The sequence below is a fragment of the Octopus bimaculoides genome, chromosome 1 (assembly GCF_046866305.1).
Source record: "Octopus bimaculoides isolate indiv1 chromosome 1, ASM4686630v1, whole genome shotgun sequence".
NCBI lineage: Eukaryota > Metazoa > Mollusca > Cephalopoda > Octopoda > Octopodidae > Octopus > Octopus bimaculoides.
In genome coordinates, this window is record NC_142928.1 from 158992028 (window position 1) to 159008330 (window position 16303).

The window sequence follows — 16303 nt, forward strand, 5'->3', positions numbered from 1 at the left end:
TGTAAACTGCACAGTAGCTTCTCAGGCACTAGTGGTACAAAAAAAACAGCACCCAGCACATGCTGGTAAAATGGCTGGCATTAGAAAACCATGTAGAAATCATGCTTATGTAGATACTGGAGCATGAAGTAGTCCTTGGGCCCACTGCATCCTGTCAAACTATTCAATACATGCCTACTTGGAACATGGATGTTAAATGGTGATGCTTATATAATCATTGACTCTTTTGTTACAGAGGAAATGCAAGATTTTTGTTGATGAAGCAAAAAATAGATGTTTACAAACTGTGGATCTTTACAAAATATAGAGAGAAATTTAAATAGACTGGGGAAAGGGGTTAAATGGAACGAATGCCATTTTTTAATGTTGAAAAATGTAGTTTTGCACAGAGGAAATCGTAACTTGAGGTAGTAGTATGCAATGAATGGAAAACTTTTAACAACAAATCAGGAGAAACGAAGAAAAAATGGGAATACATATAATTACGAATTTTAAAATGGCTAATCATGTAATAAAAAGTGAAAACAAGTTAACTGTTGAAAGTGTCCAGCGAAGAGCACAACCCCCCCCCCCACCACCAGAATTAAGAAATCTGCCTTTTGAAGAGAGATGTAAAAATCTAGACACTACAATTTTAGAGGCAGCAAAGAGGAGACACAATAAAGTCTCAAGTTATCTCGTGTGTCAAAACATGTCATTTCCTTGGATCGGTAGGTTTTAAGCATTAAAAAACAAACAAACAAATAGAGGGGGTGGGGTTCATCTCACGCCTGTCGTAAATTTTCAACTTTAGCTACCTCTAATCTTTTAAAATTTTATCTATGTTATGTTTAATTTTGAAGAAACATTATCTCGCATGCTTAAAACAGAAACCTGAAAAACAAATTTTCAAAAGAAAAGCATAACTGAAAAGTTGTGAAAAATAGGGGGACATTGCCTTTTTTTTTAAACCCTATTTCTCTCTCCCTTTTTTTAAAAAACGGATTCGGTTTCGAGTGTACTAGAACATTATCAACTCTGCCTGAATGCCAAGGAGACATTATAGAAGTATTTGAAATGAAAGAAAAAGTTTTTTCCTTCAAAGAGCTATTTAGTGAATAGAACAGTTTGCTGGGTTACGTAATAAAAACTACAACAGTAAATCACTCACAATTCATGTTAGTTTACATCTTGAAAAGATTCTATTTCAGATTCTTGATGAGGAGTGGAGGTGAGCAGAAAGTACTGTGTGTAGGGATTCTCTTGAAACTTCATCAGCTGGTATTGTTTTCTCCAAACGTATGGGTTTATACCAGTATAAGAAATTCTTTCGGTATTCAGAAAATAACTACCTGCCAAGAACTGGGATCGATTTAATCGACTGTATTACTCACACCAAATTTTCAGCCTTATGTTCTTATAGATAACATTAATAAAAATGTAATTCTTACATTATAAATACTGTCGCACCCGTTATATATATATTTTGAGTTCAAATCCAGCTGAGGCCAACTTTGTTCTTTATTCTCCAGTGGCCGATAGACAAAGTACGAGTCAAGAGTTGGGACAATGAAATCAGTAGGATTGTATCTGTGTAAGAAAATTATCAAAGCAGCGGAGCGACAAAATCAATAGGGCATGGTAAAAAAAAAATACTTTGCGGTATTTCTGTTATAGTCTAAGTTCAAATCCAACTGTAGGTAATAACTACTGATATAGTGTGGAAACATTAAACAATTAGATCTTCCCCTAAATTTTCGATCATTGTGTCTATGATAGAAGTTATTGTTAAAAGGGCACATTAGACGACAGAAACGATACGGCGACGACGATTTGTGCTCCGGAGTATAAATGCCGTCAGGGTCGGCAAAATAAGCACCAGTAATGCATTAAAGTTCGATTAAGTCACATATTCATCCTCACCCCTAATTTGTGGTTTTGTACCGAACAATATAAAAAAATTATTATATTAATACAAAAATATCGGTATCCGTAATATACAGATATATATTGCCGTGTCATCATTATATACACACATATATATATGACAGTATCAAAATCAGACACACATTTACATATAAACACACATAAATACACATTTACATATACACATACATACACTCACGCATGTATACATAAACACACACACTCGTGCACATACATCACATATCATATATTATCAGTAATTAATTTCCCATATGTCTGCACATTTTTTCATGTTTATATTGTAAATGAAAAAAGTACCATTATAGCTATATATATATTTTTTTGTACAATGAAAATAAACTTTACATGGCAGTTGTAATTGGAGAATCAAACAAGTGTTGTATATATAATCAGTAATATGGCTGTCACAGACCTGCTGAAACATCGAGGGAACGGCGGTAGACCCTGGGTGGAAACTGTTGACCGGTTATTGGTATTCCAGTCCATGATGAAATCAGTTGAAACACACAGTAACTATAACAAAATAAATTACTACAGTAATATAAAACTGAAATATTAAATAAAGTTTTTCTTCTATAATTGGTGATATAAGTTGCGTATCCCAGAAAGTTTAGCCTGGTTTCTTTTCTTTGGCGTATGCAAAGTAGGTGGGAGGGGTTTCGTAAAGACTCCGGTTTTGGTGACTTGGTAAAGCCGGACAAACACTACTTCCGCTACCTAGTGCCAATTGTCGCAACTGACACTAACTTCGTGTATTTGGGTGTGAGAAATTTTCTAGAGAAGTATAAAATAGGCCATTGATACAAGTCTCCCAAGTGTAATAAAGAATTCATTATTTTGAGGGTTGTGTTGTATGTAACTCGTTTGTCTTCAGTTAGAAAGCGTTTTTCCTGCTGTTCATTAAATGTTTAACGCGAACATTAATTGATCGTTAAAGATTGTGCTTTGTTAATCAAATACTGCATGTCTTTGTGAAGTTATCCGTTTCAACAGCTGGTTCTTCATAATTTTGTTCAAGTACATTATGAGCATCATCATCATTTAATATTCCATCCTCCATGTTAGCATGGATTGGAATTTTAAGGAGTAATGTATTTTTACATGTTTATTTCTCTAGCTCATAATGGGTTGGAAGAGTGTGTAAATTTAGATATTTGCACGAAGTGAGTTGTGTAATGTTGCTAGAACACCATATCTACATTACTGCAAGATTAAGTTGTTAGGATATTTAACATTATCACCTGTATTAATCAAACTGTTTGATATTTTACACTGGTGACAAGTGCTTCCAATTTTTTCTCGTGTCCTTCTTTTCCATCTTCACAGAAGTTATATAATTAAATTATTTTCCCATTATTGTGGAGACTTTCTGAGAAACTTTTTCTCATCTCTTGGATACTGCTCAATAACTGTACAGGTTCATTTGTTGTTTGTGAACCTTGCAACATGGCCTGCCTAGTTATAATATGGCTATCTCAGATCAGCAGCAAACCATGCTGACAGAGATGGACACCTATAGCTCAGAAATAGGCCATAAGACAAACTGTATGGAACCAAAATATGTGCTGTCAGAAAACATAAAACAGAACCAAATAGAAGTGGAGAAGTGATGAAATCAAGGAGGTATAGAAGTATGCCTGTTTGGGGCATACTCTTAATATGTACCAAGGCCTGGGTACTGAAATCTCAAGAATAAGGTGAAGATGGAAGGTGTTTAAATCAATAAAAGATGTGCTCAAAACAAGGCAGAACAAGACCCTGTGTACTAGTCTCTTCAGTGACACTGTCCTACCTGCACTCATATACACTTGTGAGACATGTAATCAAAGAAGAATTTTGATTGGCTATAACACACAGGGTCATGGAAAGCTCCATAATAAGAATATTCATTTTGAGAGCATATCTGAAATGAAGTAATTTGAGAAAAGAATGATTGTTGAACATATTGCACAAGCAGCAAGCTGGCAGAATTGTTAGCACACTGGGCAAAATGCTCAGCAGCATTTTGTCTGTCTTTACATTCTGCGTTCAAATTCCACCAAGGTCATCTTTGCCTTTCATCCTTTTGGGGTTGATAAAATAAGTACCAGTTGAACACTGGGGTTGACGTAATTGACTTACTCCCTCCCCAAAATTGCTGGCCTTATGCCTAAGTTTGAAATCAATATTACAACTATTGCAATTAGCCTCTATACAGCTTATAATTCTACTCATGATTAGCTTACCTAGCCAACAGAAACATTTCTTTCTTATTAACTAGTGGGGTTTGTAGGAGGAAGAGCAACTTGATGTTAGCACATGTTCTAACAATATACAAATGCACAAATTTGTGAAATCACTCTCACCTGTATGAGAGAAAGCATAATTAAGCAAAGTAAGAAAATATCTAGCCCTCTTCCAGGATGTTGAAGCTGACTTGTAGGTTAGATTTGTGGAGATAGATAAAAGTAGATGGGTTCTTTTTTTTAGTTAGTATCCTACAATAGGACACCTTAATTACAAAATCAAAATAAATATCTATTTTCAAGGCAAGAGTAGATTTTATTATTGCGATTATTATATCCCAACTTTTGTTATATTCTTTGTTTCTTTTTTTGATTAGAATTTTTTATGAGAAAAAAGACAATTTATAAAGATTAACAGTAAAAATAATTTTTAACTCCCCCCTCCCCCGAAAATATGTAATTAGTAGAGAAATAAGCAAAATGAAGCAGTATGTACATATTTTCAGTAATATACCTCACCAGGCTTTAGATAAAGCATTTGATATCAAATTTTGAGAGTAAAATACAGTAAGGATAATGAGAAGGGGTGCATTAAATGAGTTTGTGCTGACAGAACACAGCTGGAAAGGTTGAAATAGAAGTTATGACAGGTTTTCTTTGTAACTTATGCAGGCTGTGCCCCTGAGTTTTGCAGGATCTCTGACTGGAGAGATCAATGCAGTTTATATTCAGCTTAAACGTCTACAAGTTGATGCCTGCAGGAAAAAATGTGGGCATGGAAGAAATTCCAGAGAGAGTAGGAGGGTCAGGTGGGCATGGGTGGAGGTAGAAAGCAGTTAACTGTTTCAGGAGTACAAAGTCCATTGTAGTCACAATGAGTGGAGTTAGAAAGTCTGTGGACCAGTTATTGTAATGTGCTCGGGAGTAAATCTTAGCCAATCAGTAGGCTGGTCTTCTTTTGGGTGCTGTTGAGGTTGTTTGTGTAACAACTGCAGTGTCCAGATGTGGGAATAGTACTCTGTTTGTATGCTAGTAGTTGCAATATTCTGGTGTGTGTAAGGTTACCTCACATATTTTTTATTATTTTATGTACAGAATGTTTATGTGCATACTAACTGCACATATCCCTAGATTTGTGTGCAGTACAGTCTTTAGTGTATGATGCACTTTTACCTAGTGGATATCAGCAATTCTTTAGGGCAGAGGTCTAGCATTTCAAGAAAATTTGAAGCTTTTATAATGGATGTAGTGTTGTGTCATTGTTATATGCAGTGACTGTCTCTTAGTACTAGTTAATAAGAACTGATTTTGTATCTCTAAAGCTTTTAGTCAGAGAGATGATGCATATCTCATGACAAATAGCTATGCTGAATATAAATGCATGTTTGCAGAATATTAAGGAAAGATAACTGTGTCATCTGCATCAGAATATGTACAATTAGAGGTAATAGGTTGGTAATGTAGAAAAAGAAGAGTGTAGGAGATATAGTGGAACTCAAATGAACACAAGAATTAATATAATGTGATGGGGGAAAGAAATCCCTATCAACATAAATCAATATAGAGTGGTTTGACAGCTAATAGGGCATTACAATAAGTAGTGAGTTTTGTTAGGTTATCACACCAGACTAACTTTTTTTTCACTGAAGTTCTTAAAGAGGAAAGAACAATACTGAATCTGGCTTCCCAGAAACTGGTTACCACAGAGAAGAGACTCTTTAGAATGTGACACAAATTATAAAGAACCTCTAAGTCATCATTATCATTTAACGACTGCTGTTCGTGCTGGCATGAGTTGGATTTGGCAAGGTTTCTATGGCTGGATGCCCTTCCTAATGCCAACCACTCCGATAGAGTAATGGGTGCTTTTATGTGTCACCAGCATGTGTGCCAGTTGCATGACACTAGTATCTACCATGACTATAATTTCACTTGGTTTGATGGGCCTCCTACTTAAGCACAGTGTATTGCCAAAGGTCTCAGTTATTTATCATTGCCTAAAGAAATTTGTAACTACTGAATTTACTGGAAACTATTGAATTAACAATGATTTCAAATTCTGGCACAAGGCCAGCAATTTCAGGGGATGGGGTAAGTCGAGTACATTAACCCCAGTGCTCAGCTGGTACTTATGTTCTTGATCCCAAAAGGATGAAAGGCAAAGTCAACCTCAGTGGAATTTAAATTCAGGACATAAGTACAGATGAAATGCCACTAAGCATTTTGCCTGGCATGCTAATGATTTTGCCAGCTTTCCACCTTAACTATTAAATTAATATTAATTGGTTTCTCACATATGCACAAGGTCATATATTTTAGAAGAAGGAAACAATTATATTGATCAGACTGAAATCTACTGACTTAGTAATTGACTGATATATATATTATCTATCCTAGAAGAATGAACAGCAAAATTGTCTTTGAGGGATTCAAACTCAGATGTTAAGAACTGCAACTAAATACTAAAAAGCTTTTAATTATTTAATTCTTGCAATAAATAACAACAATATTTCCAATGTATAATTCTTGGGAAGACAAGTGGTAGTCAGCATAAATAGAAGTCTATATAGAAAAGCAAATTATTAGGCATGCCAATTTGCCATGAGTAGAAGATATGGTTAATGTTTCTGGCAGAATTTTATGAAAGAATCTTACAGTCTCTGATGAAAGGTTCTACATGAATGATTATGTTTTTTGCTCATGGTAACCTAGCATGAGTCATTTTCATCATGTTGATCATGTATTCAAAAGACAAATCAATATTTGTAAACATGATGCAAGTAAACAAAGACATTTTCAAAAACAAAAACTTAATATTTTCAATATTTTATTGGAATATTCATTTCATTTATTAAATAAGAAACAATTAGAAAAATAAACGCAAACCATATATATATATATATATATATATATATATATATATATATACACATTTTGAATAATCTGTATAACAGATTGTAAGATGATAATATTGCCAAATAAAAAAGAGAAAAAATGTTCTCATTTTTGTAATGGTCTTAATTTGAAAATCCTTTCTCACTTTAATTTAACAGTATTATAATTATCTTCATTATTTTCTTAAAAACATTTTATTATAATTTTTTTAAAAAATAAATTCAGTAACAAAGCATTTATATTAAACTGGAGAATGATTGTTGATATCAATATAAATTATAATCATATTAATATAAATTTTTCTTTCGTCTTCTTATCACCATGAAAACCATCTTATATAAATTAGCACCCTAAAATGTAAGAGTTAAAGCTAGTAGAGATGACAGTGTATTAACGTATGCTGTAAAAATGTTGGCAGTAAATATCCCATCAATGGTTGATTGGTGAAGTCAAATGTTGATGGACCTGTTCACTCGAGTTGTAAATAGGTACCATACGATGATATACTTTATCACAAATAAAATACATGCACGACTATTTTATTAGCTTGAAGTGCTGGGCTTAAATCTTCACCTGGCCTTAGTGAAAGCAGTAAGAAACCACACTAGTTCCTAAAGCATTTGGTAAAAATAAAATATTTGGAGCTACCCAACAACTCAATGACACTAATGTAATAATGACACAGGGTGGTATCTTATCTTCTACTTGATGCAGTTATTAGACTGTGGCTATACGGAGGCACAACCTTGAAGGGTTTTAATCAAACAAGTTGATTCCAGTACTTATTTTTTAAGCCTGGTATTTATTCTATTAGTCTGTTTTGCCAAACTGCTAAGATATGGGGACATAAACAAACCAACACCAGTTGTCAAGTGGTGAAGGAGGACGAACACAAAGACATACAGCCACTTCTTCATTTTTGTTCATATAAAAAATACATTTTTCATCTCTTAAAAGACAGAACATTTTCATATTATCAATGAAACAGAAAATAATGTGACATTTTCCAGTATTTACGAAACACTTTCATATCAAAAGAATAAACAAACAAAAAAACCCTATTTCTCCATACAGGATAAGAATATGGAATATACTGGAAATGTATTGGGAACATATAACTTAGACACAAGAGAATATTTATGGAACTTTTGTCTAAGCTGGCATGGAAACCCAATTCTTCAGATATATTGCCTTAATATTTTTGAAACAATTAGAGGAACACAGAATAAATATGGCTGTAAGTTTAAGATCATTTAGAATCACATGGTTTGGGTTCCATCCAATAGTGCAGTACCTTGGGCAAGTATTTTCTCTCATAGCCTCAAGTAGATCCAAGCCTTGCGAGAGAATTTGTAAAGATGGAAACTGTTCAGAAGCCTGTCGGATGGACTTTACTTATATCAGGATGGCAGATTTAATCACCATTACATGGCCCAGGTGCAAGTATTTGGTCCCAGTGTTCAGTCTGAGATAAACTCAATACCTTAATGTACTGCTTTCTACTGTCGTAACCTATATGTTGCAATTTTTCCTCACCTCATGAATCTGGGAAGCCTTGCAAAAGGTCACAAGCAATGCCATTATAGATTAATGCTAACTATTCATCTTTGAAGTAAGAGTGGAAGCTTATTCAAACTATACCAAACTGAGTTTAAAATGGTTATAAATCTTGGATGGGCTTTGAAAATCTGCACATTTACATATTGCTGTGCTGTTTTATAGTTGAGAGGTCATCCTATTGATAACCACTGAACTTAAAATAAGAATGCCTCCAATTATCAGTTAAACAGACTTCAGTAAAGTTTACAAAGATGACACTATGGTCACTTGTCCAGCTCGCATCATTTTGTGAAATTCTCCTTCATTCTATGAAGGCATTAAAAATCTTTATATAATGATTTCATTTAATTTTAAAATCTTCCATTTACACATTATCTGGAATACAAACTGGAACCAAGCTTTTACACATTTTCGTATGCACACACTCATACATATCTCCCATCCATATGCACTTATATGTGTATGTATGTGTGTGTATATATATATATATATATATACCGGAGTAAGCACATAAAATGTGCAACAAGGTGGAAAAAAGAGTACTCAAATACCACACACACACACAAACACATACTGTATATACACACAAAGAATAATGATTTCTCGTTAAACTTCATCTGTCAAATCAAGTTCAGAACTAATAAGTTTGTCTTCATCTTCATCATAAATGCGAGAATTATCCAGTAGTTTGTGTGTTTTGACGTTCTTCTGAGGTAGTTTACATTTTTTGAAGCAGGTGAATTTGTCGTCTTTGTACAAAGTATACATTGAACAGCATGAAATGAGGATACTAACAGCCGCAACAATACTCATTGAAATGAAACCATACACATAAAACCTAGGAAAATAAAATAGAAAACATTATAATTAAATAAATGAGTTTTTGAAAAAGGGTCTCTATTATTTTTTTTTTCAGCATTGCTATGACTATAGATTTGGTTAAAAAAAACACACACTGCTGTCCATTTATACACTGATAATCTTCAAAATGGGAAGCTGGTATTTTGTCAACTAAACTATATGAAAAAGATAGAGGGACCTCTCAACTGTGTGTGTGTGTGTGTGTGTGTGTGTGTGTGTGCATGTGTGCAAGCCATGTAAGTCTGGTATTCAGTGAATGGAAAATCCAGGTTTGAATCACTATGTAATTTGGCATCAAGTATTGCAAAATACTCAAATGATGAGCCAATAAGAAAGCATAGTTACTTGACCAGCTAAAATCTTCCTCAAATCACATCCTACTACCTTTAAAAAACACAAAAGGTTACATGCTTTTATATATCTTTAATGTCAAATATGTTTTCTTTACACTGTAGACAGATTTGAATATAATTTTATTTAAAATGAGGTAGTTTTGGTGAAGGATTGTATGGTATAACTTTAAAGGGATTTGTTGTGTAAGGCAAGAAGGTACAAAGTAAATTACAAAAGGAAAAGCAAACAAAACAAAGTTACAGTTCCACCTTGTATTTCTATATTTCGGGTGAAGAAGGGGTCCTTACCCTGAACTACAGAAATACAAGGTAAAACTGCAACAGTAAGACATTGGCGTATAGTGACACAAATATTCAAATTATGGTAGATGTCATTCTGTATATAAAAAGAATAGAGTTACCTGTATTCCTTCGTTCTGTCCACAATTAAATGCTTATGTTGTATAATCTTTTGGGCAAGGCAATTACTGGCTATAATTAATAAAACCAAATTATAGATTATAATCAGCCAAAATACAAAAAAAAGTGAACTATTTTTTGTACTCAAACTTTCAACAACACTATCTTACTTCAAAACACAAAGCTAGAGAGAGGAGAAAGGGAATTAAGACAAGAGAGAGAGAGAGAGGAGAAAAAGGAAAGGAAAATATATGAATAAAAGGTACAAAAGTTTACATATGATACAAAACAATGTTACTTAACTATTGGAAATCTTTATAAAATTTAAGGCAATACTGATTATTAAATTTAAAGTCACCTCCACCCTTAGTACTCCAGCATTAACTACAACCATGAGTACTATCAATCCTTCTGATAGACATACAAAATAACAATGTAGCCTATGAATTTACCACCCCACATGACAATTGCCGAGATCAAACAATATCTTGTACTTATGAAATAGGTTATAATCTTGGCATAATAAATAAACCAGTAGACATTCCTACTGTTAATTATTCAACAGTAAAATGATATCTGCAGTCAAGCCAGCTGAGGTAAACAGACTTGAGTGCTTTCTAAGAGTCTTAGCACAAAGGTTGTAATAAGCTTAACCCATGATCATACAAGCCAGTAGTTCACGACCAGTTTTTTTTTTTTGAATTCACAAATAATGTGTCTATTAACAGATATTAAAAAAAAAGAGGAAATAAAAAGCTATGGGAATTCACCTTGAAAAATATGTTTGGAATAAGCTGAAGATATAATACATCTTCCAGTAATATGATCACAGCCACAAGCAGCAGGGCACATACAGACATGTTTACATTGGTCACCATAGAAACCAAAAGGACAGCCTATAAATGAAGGATAATTTCAAGCATTAAAAACATCATAAAACTAAATCAACTGTGGTTAAAAGAAAACATGCAGCTCATTGGTTCTTAACAATTTTCTTGTGACATAATGATTATGTTTTGCCCAATGGTTAGCTTTGAGATAATAGCGAACTTGACACTGAAATCCAAGAAAAAGGACAGCTTTGGAATACTGGTGTGCATTAAAGTGTAGCTTCTAATAAAGTGACCGCAGAATATTAATATGCTTTGAAATACAGCTCAGCACAGGACTTAGAATTTTCAGCTACTTGCATCTCTGACTAACATAACAACTTCCTAAACATAGCATTGCATTGATGACATCAATCTCAACTTATCTCTTTGAAGTCATCATTCTCAGTAACTTCAATGCATAAGACTATTTTTAACATTTGCACTTCTCACACACTAACTCTACATAAAGGCTGGATTGTTTACACTCCTGATCTGTCTGTACTCATTAAGCTTCATCACTGATTCATATCTTTGACCGAGTACACCAGTGTACATATGTTTACTTTGTCATTACTATCCCTGCTTCACTGGATCATCCGACTATTGTATAGTTAAGGTAGTACAATTACGGTCTCTGAATGCACAAAATCTGAACTTGATCCATTTGATGCTCCATATTAAAGGGTTAATATCTACCAGTTCTAAGCTAACAAATACCATCTTCATAGGTATGTTCTTTCATCATCATCATCATCATCATTTAACGTCCACTTTCCATGCTAGCATGGGTTGGACGATTTGACTGAGGACTGGTGAACCAGGTGGCTACACCAGGCTCCAATCTGATTTGGCAGAGTTTCTACAGCTGGATGCCCTTCCTAACGCCAACCACTCCGAGAGTGTAGTGGATACTTTTACGTGCCACCGGCACGAAGGCCAGTCAGGAGGTACTGGCAACGGCCACGTTCTTTCCAAATGGTAATAGAAACAAAACCTTTTATGTGAATTGTTATACTGATTGAAGTGATCAAATGTACACCTACTTTGATTTCAGCATGTTGGTCTCATGACACAAAGGTAAACTGAGCGTGTGTTCTGTATCATAGCTTGCTAAAAGTAGTAGCCAAACATTCCTCTTTAAAGGACAAATTGAATAATGTAGTCTGAGGCGTACTGTGTCTGAATAATCAAGATAGTCAAGATTGAAATACTTTTGATCATAGATCTGCTTGATCAAAATTAACCTGGGGCTAAAACAATAGCAACAACAACAAGTGTCTACAATGTAGCATACCACCCAAATGGTTGTGAAGTGTTCTAGAATCAAGAGACTTAGCAAAATCTTCCTACTGTTCATTTCTCAACCAAGACAGCTCTAGTAGAAACTTCCAGTTGACACAGCTACCACATTTGTTGCTTGGTTTTTAATTTTTTTTATTTATTACTTTGGTTTGGAGGAAGGGTCTGTATCCATGACTTCGGAAAGCTCTCCAAAACTAGTACAGAGATAATATTGATGTTCATCTTGGAAAAGTTCCAATTTAAAGGTTGCAGGAAAGAAATGTGCAGAGAGGGATTTCTAGTAGACCAATGTTCTGGGGAGGAAAGAGAGAGAATGGTGGACAGAGAGAATGGACTGCCAAGTGAGTGAGATGTGCTTGAGTAGAGGTGGTACAAAATCAGAAAACTCAGAGGACTAAAGGGCTGTTGTACTTAACACTGTATACATGCAATAAATCTTTGAAACTCTATTGGTGGTCAGCAATATATTTTAAAATGGGATCAACAGAAGTCAGTAGGTCTTAACATAGCAGAAAGATGATCAATGTAATTGACTTCTTACTATCTTCAAAGAAGGTACTACAAAAATCACTAAAGTAGTTTTTATGTTCAATTAGCTCAATGTACTATTGAAATGTAGCTCAACAAACTCATTACAATCTTTGAAATGGGGATCACATAACTCATTAATTATATGGCAACATACTTTACAATAAAAATGAATTGACCATGGTTAGAACTGCACTCATACGCTGATGTTAAACTCAAACAAACAAGATAGACATCTAAATATTTGTACACTAATTATTAAAAAATTATGAGTTCTTTCTGAATATCTAATTAGCCATATCCATGCTTTCTTAAGTAAATGTAATCAACAAATTCCACAACAACTATGATCAGTTGGAACAGAAATGAGGCTATTACACAACTATAATAAAAACAATGAAGTTACCTTCTTGACAAAATTCTCCAACAAATCCAGGTGGACATGTACAGGCACCAGTAGAAAGATCACAAGTAGAATTATGTTGACAGAGACAAAGTTGACTGCAGTTGACTCCATATCTGCCATGTGGACAAGGAATATGACAATCATCCCCCATCCATCCTTCAGTACAAAGACAACCAGCTAATAATGATAAAATACGAACAATTAAATCAATATTTTGAGCAATAATTCTTTTTAATTTTGGTACAAGGTCAACAATTTTGAGGGGAAAGTGAAGTCAATAACATCAACCCCAGTACTCAACTGGTACTTATTTTATTGACCACTAAAGGATAAAATACTAAGTTGACATTGGCAGCATTTGAACTCAGAATGTAAAAAGCAGAAAGAAATGCTGCTAAGCATTTTGTCTGGTGCAATAATGGTTCTGCCAGTTTGCTGCCTTATTCTGAGCGATAATAATAATGAATTCTTTTGACAAGGCACAAAATGAAATTTTGTAATAGACAAGATGTAGTTAAGTCAATCAACATCAGTATAATACTGCTATTTATCTCATCAAAACTAGAGAGATGAAATGCTGAAACCTCTCATGATTTGATCTCAGAATCTAGAACTAATCTAATTTCTGTAAGGCATTTAGTTCAATACTTGTTTCTTTTACCTTGATGTCTTTTTGGTTATAATGATAACAGCATATTCCTAACTAAGCATAATCATGCTGTATTTTAGTGAAGAAACAAATGGGATATTGTGATCCAAATGTCTTTCTATGAGTGTTAATAGTATTAAGTATTAATTTGAACAGGTGATATTTATATGCAAATTAAAAAGAAAAAAATTACAGTGATACAGTATTTTCATTTCCTTTACATTATTAAATAAAAAAATGTTGGAAATAATCAACAGTAGCTGGAAAAGTATATGAGCATGAATGTCCTTTAAGTTACATTTGTGTGCAACACTTAATACTGGATAAAAAGACTAGTAGAAACAGCAGTCAAATCTCACTCAAATTACACCGCACTGTCTAAAAAACAAAAGCACACATTGGCTAATGCAAACTTAAATTGTCTGAGATTCAGTTGAATTAGGTACTTAAGTTGAAGCACCAAATCTGTCTCGAAGTAAGGTGAATAAAATCAAAATAAGCAACAGGATATCAAGTACAACCATTTCAAGTGGCTCCGTTTAATTGAACAATGCAATCATTACATTAATTTAAATGCAGTACCATATTCAGCTGCACAATAAATAAATAGAATCTTAACCAGTCGAACTCATTAATATAATTTTTCTCAAATATTTTAACAGAGCAAGAAAATGGAGGTAATTCATGTTGTCGCTATTGTAGCTAAGAATACACTACACTTCCAAGAATCGCATGAAGCCTATTGGAGTCATAGTGTTGTAAAGGATTGTAATTCATTTCTAATTCATTTATCTCTTTACCAACTACTAAATCTACGACTAGAAGACTGTGTCTGTTATGAATAAAGGACAAGAGTGAGTTGACAGCTCATGATTAGGTATGGTCAAAAATATTGTCATGTTTATCTCTTTTCCTCAGGGAGGAAAGAAGACATTAGCAGTAGTCAATTGGATATAAAGTAACTGTCTATAAAAAGAGGCTGGGTGGGGGAAGACTTTAAATCATGATGTTAATTACCAGTTAAAGGAGCAAGACGCTAAAAAACCTAAGATGTTAATACAGTGGAAATTTTATTTTGGTGCACTATGGGTGATTGTTTAAAATCAATAATTGTTATGTTGTTATGTTGTATAAAAAATAAAATTCAAGATTTACAAAAATGATATCATAACCAAAATAGGTAAAATGTGTGTATATATCAATTTTCAACATTAAAAAGGAATGATTACATAGAATCAGCATAATATTGATTCATGTACTTAATTATTTACTTAACTGGTTTCTATAAAGACTATTCAGGACATTTACTTATGGAATACTGGAAAGATAAACATGCTATCTATATATTAATTTTAATTCATGAATCAGAAAAAAATTAAGATGTGTTCAGATATACACACATTTATATATGTTCAGATACATACACATTTATACATATACAAATATTTATACGTTTATATATATATATATATATATATATATATATATATATATATAGTATAACCATCTCGCATAGACTTAAGTAACTGAAAATAATGTTAATAGTAGTTATGCTCCTGGTTGCAATTTCAGAATTAAATCCCACTGTCTGTTATTAGGCTGATGTCTAATCTAAAACATAATTAATAAATGTACAATCAAAACTGAGGCTGATAACTTTATATATAGAGGATGTTTGATAAATATGAAAAAATGTATCAATAACCATTTTTCATCTTTTAGACTCAAACAAAAAGCCAATTGTACATCCTTATCTAGCAAGGTTTGGGAACTGAAGGAAAGCAGGATCGAGTGTAGCCTTAAATGGGATTTAATATGGAGAGCGCAGCCTTATAGAGATAATCAATACGGGTGTGAGCTATGCTCTATGGATATTTATGAGATTTTTAAGTATAGGGAAAAGAACAACCTGATTAATAATAGGTTAAACCTAAGGGTATCATGTATGTATAACATCACCCGTAGATTTAAGTATTTTCGAAACTAACAATTATCGGTGCCATACTTGACAACTCCTGCCTAGTTAGTCTGACTTCATCCTATTTTGGTGATTACACTATTTTCGTTCCTATGATGTTCTACCCTACTGATCATATTATGTATATTTGTAGTGACTTTGTAAAAATAAGTCTCCTTTTAACTAAATTATATACCCCACAGAAACTATAAAATCATACATACAATAGCACCTGTAACATTACAAGTTACAAAATCTCTTCAGTCTGAATACCTTTAACTGTCCTCACTACATCCATACCTATTACCCCCACTTTTCAGGTTACCTTTATCTCTCCCCTACCTCAAATGTTAATCCCCTGTCTCTTTAA

General features: G+C 33.5%; 2 protein-coding genes across 10 annotated transcripts in view; both read right to left on the reverse strand.

Annotated features, from left to right (window-relative positions):
• LOC106871418 (uncharacterized) overlaps positions 1-3717 on the reverse strand; it is a 20498-nt gene extending 16781 nt beyond the window's left edge. For 2 of the 7 annotated variants that reach the window (XM_014917850.3, XM_014917849.3), the window contains exon 1: positions 2339-3717. In XM_014917850.3, the coding sequence (XP_014773336.1) occupies positions 2339-2412 (74 nt within the window). In that variant the 5' untranslated portion in view covers positions 2413-3717. Of the gene's footprint in view, positions 1-1150; positions 2104-2271 lie in introns of those variants that run through there. The other 5 variants (XM_089361333.1, XM_014917853.3, XM_014917854.3 and 2 more) reach the window with 5 other exon arrangements.
• A 3626-nt stretch (positions 3718-7343) lies between these two features.
• The window catches only part of LOC106871408 (N-acetylglucosamine-1-phosphodiester alpha-N-acetylglucosaminidase), a 32928-nt gene continuing 23968 nt past the window's right edge, over positions 7344-16303 (reverse strand). For all 3 annotated transcript variants that reach the window (XM_014917831.3, XM_014917833.3, XM_052972017.2), the window contains exons 8-11: positions 13328-13504; positions 10990-11115; positions 10222-10291; positions 7344-9444 (exon numbers count right to left, since the gene is read on the reverse strand). In XM_014917831.3, the coding sequence (XP_014773317.1) occupies positions 9213-9444; positions 10222-10291; positions 10990-11115; positions 13328-13504 (605 nt within the window). In that variant the 3' untranslated portion in view covers positions 7344-9212. The remainder of the gene's footprint in view (positions 9445-10221; positions 10292-10989; positions 11116-13327; positions 13505-16303) is intronic.